The 9,362-nt window shown below is 45.2% G+C and overlaps 2 protein-coding genes across 3 annotated transcripts in view; one reads left to right on the top strand and one right to left on the bottom strand.

The window, feature by feature from the left end:
* mymk (myomaker, myoblast fusion factor) overlaps positions 1-3,682 on the top strand; it is a 13,114-nt gene extending 9,432 nt beyond the window's left edge. The window contains exons 3-6 of one of the 2 annotated variants that reach the window (XM_015056873.1): positions 342-490; positions 993-1,052; positions 1,224-1,364; positions 2,569-3,682. In XM_015056873.1, coding sequence (XP_014912359.1) covers positions 342-490; positions 993-1,052; positions 1,224-1,364; positions 2,569-2,772 — 554 coding nt within the window. In that variant the 3' untranslated portion in view covers positions 2,773-3,682. Of the gene's footprint in view, positions 1-341; positions 491-992; positions 1,110-1,223; positions 1,365-2,568 lie in introns of both variants that reach the window. The other variant, XM_015056872.1, reaches the window with a different exon arrangement.
* A 2,471-nt stretch (positions 3,683-6,153) lies between these two features.
* Positions 6,154-9,362, bottom strand: part of LOC106962438 (tetratricopeptide repeat protein 16) — an 18,214-nt gene continuing 15,005 nt past the window's right edge. The window contains exons 9-13 of the mRNA XM_015056856.1: positions 8,571-8,715; positions 8,332-8,497; positions 8,133-8,269; positions 7,230-7,371; positions 6,154-6,617 (exon numbers count right to left, since the gene is read on the bottom strand). Coding sequence (XP_014912342.1) covers positions 6,474-6,617; positions 7,230-7,371; positions 8,133-8,269; positions 8,332-8,497; positions 8,571-8,715 — 734 coding nt within the window. The 3' untranslated portion in view covers positions 6,154-6,473. The remainder of the gene's footprint in view (positions 6,618-7,229; positions 7,372-8,132; positions 8,270-8,331; positions 8,498-8,570; positions 8,716-9,362) is intronic.

Below are 9,362 nucleotides of genomic sequence, written 5' to 3'. Positions count from 1 at the left end.
GTGGAGCCTACAGACTGGGTTAACCCAGTGCAGCGTCCAGCCATCGGTTAACCGGTGCAGCGTCCAGTCACCGGTTAACCGGTGCAGCGTCCAGCCACTGGTTAACCAGATGTTAGCGTCCAGCCACTGGTTAACCAGATGTTAGCGTCCAGCCACTGGTTAACTGGTGTAGCGTCCAGTCATTGCTTAACCGGTGCAGCGTCCAGCCACTGGTTAACCAGATGTTAGCGTTCAGCCACTGGTTAACCGGTGCAGTTAACTGGTGTAGCGTCCAGCCACTGGTTAACCAGATGTTAACGTCCAGTAAAGACCTGGATCCGTCTCCGGTCTCGTCTCTCCAGCTCTGGGAGACTTTGACGAGCCGCAGCGCTCCACCATATCGATGTTTGGAGTGCTGACCATCGCCGTGAGGATCTACCAGGACCGCTGGGGCTATGGGATCTACTCTGGACCAATCGGATCGGCCGTCTTCATCATCACCATCAAATGGGTGAGTGATATGGGCCAGTTAACAGTTAAAAATTAACAGAAGTTATTTGGGTTATTTAGATTGTCATTAGAGGACAATGTTATTTATGTAAATGTCAGTTTCAAACTAAATATTTAATTGGCAAGCTAAATATTTAGCTTGCCAATTAAACGTAAGGCATCACCTTACAAGGGGGCGTGGCCACAAAATATTTAACTCCCTGACTAAATATTTATTTGGTAAACAATTAGTTGAAACTGTGACATTTATAAATGAATAAATATTATAATTACAATATGCTTTTAAAAAGTTAACTTCTATTTTCTTCTCTTATGCCTGAATAATTAACTCAAATAATTGTATTAATTTCTGACTGTGTAAAGACTGAAGAACCTCTCCTGATAGTCAGAGAGGTTCTTCTTTCCCTCCATGATCTGCATTTGAAGGAGCTTTTATTTTGATAGTGCTGCTTCCAGTGGGCCAGGTTTGTTATTGTCTGGTTGATGTTGTGCTGCTGTTCCAGCTGCAGAAGATGAAGCAGCTGAGGGCCATCTACCCGGAGAAGAGCGTTTACACGCAGCAGGTCGGTCCAGGCTGCTGCTTCGGCGCCCTCGCTCTGATGCTGCGCTTCTACTTTGAGGTGCCTCATCGTGAAAACAAAGCCCAGCCCAGTAGATAAATGTCTGCCGCTCATCTGCGAGTCGATTGTTTGGGTTTTAATTACAGAGTCTGGCTGTCTTGTTTTGGTCTGCAGGAGTGGGACTACGCCTACGTCCACAGCTTCTACCATCTGTCTCTGGCCGTGTCCTTCGTGCTGCTGCTGCCCAAGAAGAACCGCTACGCCGGGTCGGGAGAAAACGCTGCAAAGATCACCTGCTTGACGCTCTGCTGCTGCGTATGTCACATTCACAACCTTACTCAGAGCCTGCACAAGTATTCACAGGAAGCTGTTCACATGTTGGCAGGTTGCAAAGACTCAAAACACAACAATCAGCAGCACACACACAAAAGATGCTAACTAAAAAACATGGAAACACGGAAAAAAACGTTGGAAAAGGAAAATGCTGCAACCACAGGAAATGTTACCAAAGAGAAGATAAGAGTAATATGAAACGTGGCTAACGCTAGCATGCTAATCATAAACATTAGGCGCAACACCACCATGGTAACACATAGCCTTCATGTGACATCACACTTCCAGGAACTTTGTAGCTGACAGCCATCTTGGTAGGTATCTGTAAATAACTGTCGTGACAGTTGCTGTGGAGTTGCTACGAGCCACAAGCTTAGCACTAGCTCTCGTCTTGTTCCTATCTAACTTATAAACAACTTAACACTTTGCAACTATTACTGTATCACAGTTTCCGAGTACTTTACCCCCCTGTGTGTGATAGTCAAGATAAGTATCAGTGACATTTACTGGAGAACTTACTGCCGAAGTAGCAAAATTAGCTTAGCTAATGTAGCTTTTACCTGCTAGCTAAGACAGACATGTAGCCTACATGTTTGTTGCCACATGTACTTTCTCTGCCAGTCACCAGAACCTCGTTGTTCACATGAAAAGTTCGTAGTCCTTTACGAATCCGTTGAAATACGGATTGTAGGCATTCATGGTAGCAGTGGTGAACGATGACGTAGTCAGAGGCAGCTTGTCCACATAAGGAGAACGGCACTGATACGAGTCGATCCCAACAGCAGCCATTTTGTTAATATATATTTTTTCTATTTTGATATATGCTTCCTGTCTGTTGGCCTGGAAGCCACAGATCATCTCTGCTTTGTGCTGCGTTGCCTACCAAGATGGCGCAGATCACTTCCAGTGCAGACTTGTGGGAACTAATGAGCAGAAGATAATGCTAAGTGCTAACAGCTAATGATGCATCCATTTGTAGTCGGAACTCGGAAACTCCAATTTCCTAATCAGGAATTCATCCATTTATGTTCCAATATGGCCGCTCCTGGCACCAGCAGTAAAAGTGATAAAATCCCAACGACATTCAGTTTGAGGTTGAAACATTTCGATGTGTGATGGGCGTGAATACTTCCATAAATCTCTCTAGTTTCTGTGTTTCTTTATCTCTGCTCTGTTTGCTCTCCAGACAATGTCTCCGGGTTCTTCCAAAGAAAAGACAAACAAACCACAGAAGAAGAAGTCGTCTCGGTCAGTGTGGCGACTCCCCACGGAGAAGCTGTGGCCCCGAGTGTCCGGCACCCCCACCCTGCCGGTCTGCGCCCCTCCGCCCTCCCCGCCGGTCAAAGGGACGAGCGTCAGCAAGCTGAAGGAGCTGAACGGCTGGAAGTGAAGCCGCGGTCAGCCGGACGGCCCGGCGGCGCTGGACCGGCACCAAGCGGCTGTCAGGACTCAGGAAACCGGCCCGGATGTGGATTTTCCTTCCTACCCAGAAACTGCGACCTGGCTGGTTTTCTGTTTAAGCAGCCATCTGAGGAATCCGCCAGTGACTGGAAGCCAGATGATAAACAAACAAAAGTGACCCGATGTAAAACTCTGAGGTGAATCAGACGTCGGATCAGAACCGGGACGCGCGAGACAGACGGCCGAGACGAGCCTGTAAAACTGACAGCGCGATTTATGGGATGATCAGACCAGCAGATGGTTTATCTCTCCAAAATGGATAAATTGTGTTTAGAGATGTTCCTCTGGGGAAAACGGCGGTCTGCTCGCCTCTTCCTTCTCCTTTCCTTCGCTCCTAGAGAGGAAGCTGAGAGTTATTAGACTGTAAAGCAGAGCTAGGCGTTTCATCCGTCCTGCAGGTGCCAGAGACGTCATGAGGACATCAGTCTGTCTCTGGAGTCTTCATGTCTTCTGGAGGAGCAGGTGGACTCCTGCCGTCATCTGTTCCTGCTTAGCTCCCGTCTACGACAGCCGAGCCACACGGAGGAAAAACACGACACAAAATTACTAGAATAAAGTCAGAAAATTACAGAAAATAAATTCAGTATTAAGAAAATGAAAAATTTTATCTTAACTACAAATTTACTCATAACATTACAAATTTATTCTCGTACGTCTTTTTTCTTGTAATACTGCAAATTTATTCCTGTTATGAATTTATTCTTGTATTATTTTGACTTTATTCTTTATTTTCTTATTGTGGCCCTGATTCTCCGTCGTACACGTCGCTTTGTGTGATCAGGTATTTATTACATGTTCTGATGTTTGTGTATTTTTTTAAAATAAACTGTGATATTTTATTGAAGTGTAGCAGCTTTTAACGTCTCTGTTTCTCTGAGAAATGCTCCGACCGCCACATACTTCAGTCCAGAAACTCTAATCTAATTGAACAGGAACGTACCGGGTTTCAGTGGGAGCTGAGCGCGCCGCACGTCACCTGTCCTGAACCCGACCCAAAGTCTACAAACCCGTCCGGCTTATCTCAGACCAAACAGTCTGCGTCCGCGGCGAGAGCGCCCCCCGCCCGCCCCCGTCAGGGAATGCGTTGACCGGGGGCCAAGCCGCCGGCTCCGCGCCCTGAGAGGTGTTTGTGTCTGGGCCCTGACGGGACGGGAAGGCGAGCCTTTCATTGCCCCGCTCGGTGTGAAAAGCGGCTCCTTTACGGCCGCTGGCTGCCCACACAGCCAGGACTGGGACCAAACTGGGAGGACTGGACACCTTCTGCAAGGCTGCAGCTGCTTCCTGTCTGCTGGACTGGTGGGACGGGGATGTGATGCCTTCACTGACACACACCTCTTTAATAATTTCATAATTATCATTATCAGCCTTTGATGTTGAATTTTGTAAATCATAAGTTCTTTTAACTTAGTTTTTCTTTGGGTTGTTAGAAAGTCCTTACGTTGTGTTTCCTCTTTTAGGTCTCAGGGATGCTTGAGATAAAAACACAAAAAAGGTTGTGAACAACGAATGCAGGATGTATAAAAGTCATCCAGGTGAGCTCTTCCAGAGTCAGTCGGTACCTGTTCCAGAAAGAAAAGATAGAGAACCACAAAATGAAACTAAGAAATGTTCTGATGAATTAATGTGAAGCTGCAGGTCGTTACTTTTATAAAAAATATATTTTCCCATATTTGTTGAGTTTATGAGGCGGATGATCTGTGAGAAGATCGTCCTCTTTCCTGAGCTGCTACTGCTGTCTGAAGAAATGCACCAAAAACAACCAATCAGAGCCAGGAGCCGGGTCTTAGCGCTGCCAATCACCCTCATGAACGAGCTACTAAATGTGCTAATACCAGGGAAACAACTTACCAATTATAGGAAAACCTTTTATCTGCCTTCAGATAAACTGTTGGCCATCCTAACTAGCCTTAGCATTCACGACAGGCCACGTGGCGCACACAAAGGCTGATTCACAGCACTAAGACCCGCCTCCTGGCTCTGATTGGTTGTTTCTAGTTCGTACTAGGAGAAAGCGGAACAGCTTGATATTTTCCACTGGTTGTCTTATGCCAAACTGTCGCAACATGGTGAGAGCTTAAGCAAATATGTAAGAACAAATGTTTTATAAAAGTTGCGTCTTGCAGCTTTAATGCCAGCAGAGTTCCAGCTGCTTCCTGGAGTCCAGAGAACTTCCTCAGATATTCAACCTGAACATCCTCAGAACCGGGACGCTCTCTGGTATGTGAGGCATGTTTGTGCTTTTACTGCGCGGTTGTAGCCGATGTGCCGCAGCTCCTGCTCCGACCGTGTGTGTGTGTGTGTGTGTGTGTGTGTGTGTGTGTGTGTGTGTGTGGGTCAGCTGTTACCACAGCTGCTGTTAATGCTGCAGGTCAGCCGCCTCACGCAGCTGCAGCCACAACACGTCTGCGCTGCTGAAACTGATTCCCAGGGATGAAACCACTGCTGGGGATTTTATCTTTGAGAAAAGAAGATGAGATTTTTTTTTAATTTCCATAATGTTTATTAGAGGGAAGGAAGATAAATAAATATGGCTCCTCATCCTTCCTTGTTTTAAACGTTTTAATTATTACTCTGCTTTCTATGAACTAATTTCTTGCAGCTCTTTCCTGAGCACAGATTTACTTTACTTACATGTTCTCTTGTCTTTCCTATTTTAAAAAGTGACAGAAAAATCACGATTTTACAGTAAAAGTGTGTCAATATAGAGCAGGTGTTATTTTATTAAAAGTTATTATACTAGGATTTTCTTCACAGTTTATAAATTTACTCAAATTAGAAGCGAGATTTTTATACACTTTTCAGTTTGTGATTAGAAGCTTCAATCAAAATGTTTCTATTTTAAAGCTTTTTTGCAGGACTTTTCTCAACATTTTTTTATTTTTAATACTGTTAAATAATTAAACCTTTTATTTCATAATCTGTTATTTTTAGCGCGTTTTTATTCAGCCATGTTGAGCAGAACAGTTTTAAATTCAATCTTCAAGTTAAATAAAACAATAAAATTACAGCTAACCGGCTCAAACTGTGGCTCTGCTGCCACCTGCTGGACAAAATGCTACATTACAGCTGGAATCAGAAATGGCGTTTCTTCATTGCTGGAGGTTTTTTACACATTATTTGACTTTATGTTTTGTTTTGTCTTTTTTTTGCTGTTTGTGTCTGTTTGGTGTCAAACTCAGTTATTTTGTAAAAATAAAAACTAAACGATCAGAGACATTAGCACCTTTCACACTTGAAATGTTTTGTCTGAATTTTCTGTTATTTTTAGTAAAAATGCTGAATCACATCAGTTTTTCTAAGTGGACACAAATTTTTATGTCCTGCAAATATAAGAAACGTGACATTTTCTTTCAAGGAAGATTTACTGAAGTGGTGTTCAAAGTGCGGCCCGGTGGCTATTTGTGGCCCTTGGAATGACTTTGTGTGGCCCCTGACTGACTCTTCAGAAAAGCTGATACAATGAACACTTTTTGTAATTTCTGTAGGATTAGACTTTCAAATATATATCTAAAATGGAAAATACTACAGTCGTTTAATTGGATTAGTGACAGTACTGAATGATTTTAAAGAAGTAAAAATGTTAAAACAGAGAATCTAACAACAGAGTAGGACTGGATGTGAACGCTGGTGTTATTTTCCAGACCCCAGGCGGCTCAGGTTTGCTGGCAGTGGAAGAGTAGACGCGCTTGCTGTTGGTGGACACTTTGAGGCGCTAGTGCTGCTCTGGCGCAGGGCCGGACAGACGGGGATGAACGACTCCACAGCCTCCTCCACCTGAGCGCAGGACAGAGCGACACAGAGCGGTCAGCAGCGCCACAGGAAACCAATCATGAAAGATTCACATTCTGAATATTTCTGTACTTCAGTTTGAGTTTGAGCTGCTTCTAAAATCAGTACAAACATTTTTTAAAATACTGAGCCGTTTTATGGCAATGAGATCATGAATTTTGGTGTCTGGAAAATGAGCTGTTTCATAAAAACGTTCCTATTGTTGAGTCACAGTGAGCACTGCGCCGTTACCTAGCAACTCAAGTGGAGCTCCAGCACATTTGGTCAGCTGGTTTTATAGGTGAGTGAACAATGGCTGCTGGACAGGAAAAGTGTTTTGTTGCTGACTTGCCATCCAGAAACCACTTGCTGCATTCTTATTGGTTGTGCAGGAGATTCCACTTCTGCTTTTCAAACATGTGCAGTTGTATAACTGCACATCTGTTTGCAGCCATTATCACATGGGACTGTAAATGCTAAGCTGAGGGGCGTGGCCAGCAGCAGCTAATGTGGATTTAAATTTTAAAAAACTGGCCACACTAAGATCTCATTATCTAAGAAGGATTTTGTGCCAAAAATGTAGCGAACATGTTTTGTGGCCCTGGCTTGTGCCCGTACCTGCAGGAGGGCCCTGGCTGCGTTCTGCAGGTCCTTCCTGCTCACACACAGGCTGAGCTCCTGAGCAGCTTCAGACAGGCTCAACGCTTCGCCCTCTGGACTCTCACCGCTCACAGTCAGGCTGCTCAGACTTTCCTCCAGGCTAAAACAAACCGAACAGGCACACCTGTCTCTAAGGCTGAAACCATTAATCGATTCTTCAAATAGTTGTCAACTAATTTTGTATTTGATTAATGGTTAAAAACTCAAAAGAGGCAATTTGCTGAAAGAAAAACACTCAGAGCAACAAGTAGCCAGAAAATATATACATTTTACATTTCACTGCACAAACAAATAAATCTTATCCAGTATTTCTGGTTTAGTTTCAAGATAAGTTTGTACACTTGAAATAAGACAATATTCATTTAAAAGAGACTTCAGCAAGACATAGGAGCTTGTTTCAAGAAAATAAATCCTGAATATTGATTTTTAAAAAGTACAAGTTCAGATTATCTGGCAGATTATTTCACTTGTAACAAGACATGTTGCAAGGTTCAGCTGCAGATGCATCAATTGCTGCAAATGATGAAGCGTTCAATGAAGAAATGCTTTGTTGTTGCATTTTAGGCAAAAATATGTTTAACTTTATTAAAAATGAATTTGATTATTTGCATCTTTTAATATATTTCTAATATTAAAGAAAACTGAAACCGTGCTAATTTTTTATCCTATTAATCGTCATGATAATCAAATTAGTCAAAATAATCAATTAATCACCAGAATAATTGATTAATCGTCAGTGTAATCAATTGTCAGAATAAGCAATTAGCCATCAAAATAATTGATAAATCATCAGAATAATTGATTACTAAACCACTGGTTAGTCTCTTGGAGGTTTCATCTGTTGGTGGCGGTGCTGCTAACCTCTTCTCTGGATCAGAAGAAGACTCCCAGACCCGGATGGTTTCCGTCAGCTCATCTCGGAGCAACTGCCCCTTGGTGCTGGACAGAACCTGGGCCACGGTGCTGCCGGGGAACAGGTTCATCATCATCGGGGGGATCTGCACAAACAGACAAACCGTCATCAGGTTTCCGGGGTGAAATGTGAGGATCAGCTGCGGACCTCCTCGTTGTCGGGGTCCAGGATCAGCAGGCGGATCAGGTCCTCTCTGGCGCCCTTCAGGTTCTGGATCCGGCGCAGCGCCTTCGACCGGTACTCATAGTACGGACTGGCGGTCGGGTTGTACATGATGGCCAGGGAAAACATGTCGGCTGCGTCCTGGAAGTACCTGCAGACGCAAACACACAGTCACTGAACCTGTGAGGGAGTTCTTGTGGGAGTACTGGTGTTCTGGTTCTGACCAGTCATGGAAGCAGAAGGAGCCCAGAGTGCTGTGAATGACGGCCAGGCGGAGCCTCAGGGCCGGCTCGTTGGGACTCAGCATCTCCTCGGCCTGCTGGTAGTCCAGCAGAGCGTAACACCAGTCGGCCTGCCTGAAGAAACAGTCTGACCAAAACACAGACCGGGTCACAGAAACCCAGCAGAACCCAGCAGAGCCCAACAGAACCCAGCAGAACCCAACAGAACCCAGCAGAACCCAGCAGAGCCCAAACAGAACCCAGCAGAACCTAGCAGAGCCCAGCAGAACCTAGCAGAAACCCAACAGAACCCAGCAGAGCCCAACAGAACCCAGCAGAGCCCAACAGAACCCAGCAGAACCTAGCAGAGCCCAGCAGAACCCAACAGAACCCAGCAGAACCCAGCAGAGCCCAACAGAACCCAACAGAACCCAGCAGAGCCCAGCAGAGCCCAACAGAACCCAGCAGAGCCCAACAGAACCCAGCACAACCTAGCAGAGCCCAGCAGAACCCAACAGAACCAAGCAGAGCCTAACAGAGCCCAGCAGAACCCAGCAGAACCCAACAGAACCCAGCAGAACCCAGCAGAGCCCAACAGAACCCAACAGAACCCAGCAGAACCCAGCAGAGCCCAAACAGAACCTAGCAGAGCCCAGCAGAACCCAGCAGAACCCAACAGAACCCAGCAGAACCCAGCAGAGCCCAAACAGAACCTAGCAGAACCTAGCAGAGCCCAGCAGAACCCAACAGAACCCAACAGAACCTAGCAGAGCCCAGCAGAACCCAGCAGAACCC

Source organism: Poecilia latipinna, unplaced genomic scaffold (genome assembly GCF_001443285.1).
Source record: "Poecilia latipinna isolate Pla-1442-1.1 unplaced genomic scaffold, P_latipinna-1.0 Scaffold1413, whole genome shotgun sequence".
NCBI lineage: Eukaryota > Metazoa > Chordata > Actinopteri > Cyprinodontiformes > Poeciliidae > Poecilia > Poecilia latipinna.
This window is presented reverse-complemented; position numbering and strand designations above follow the sequence as displayed.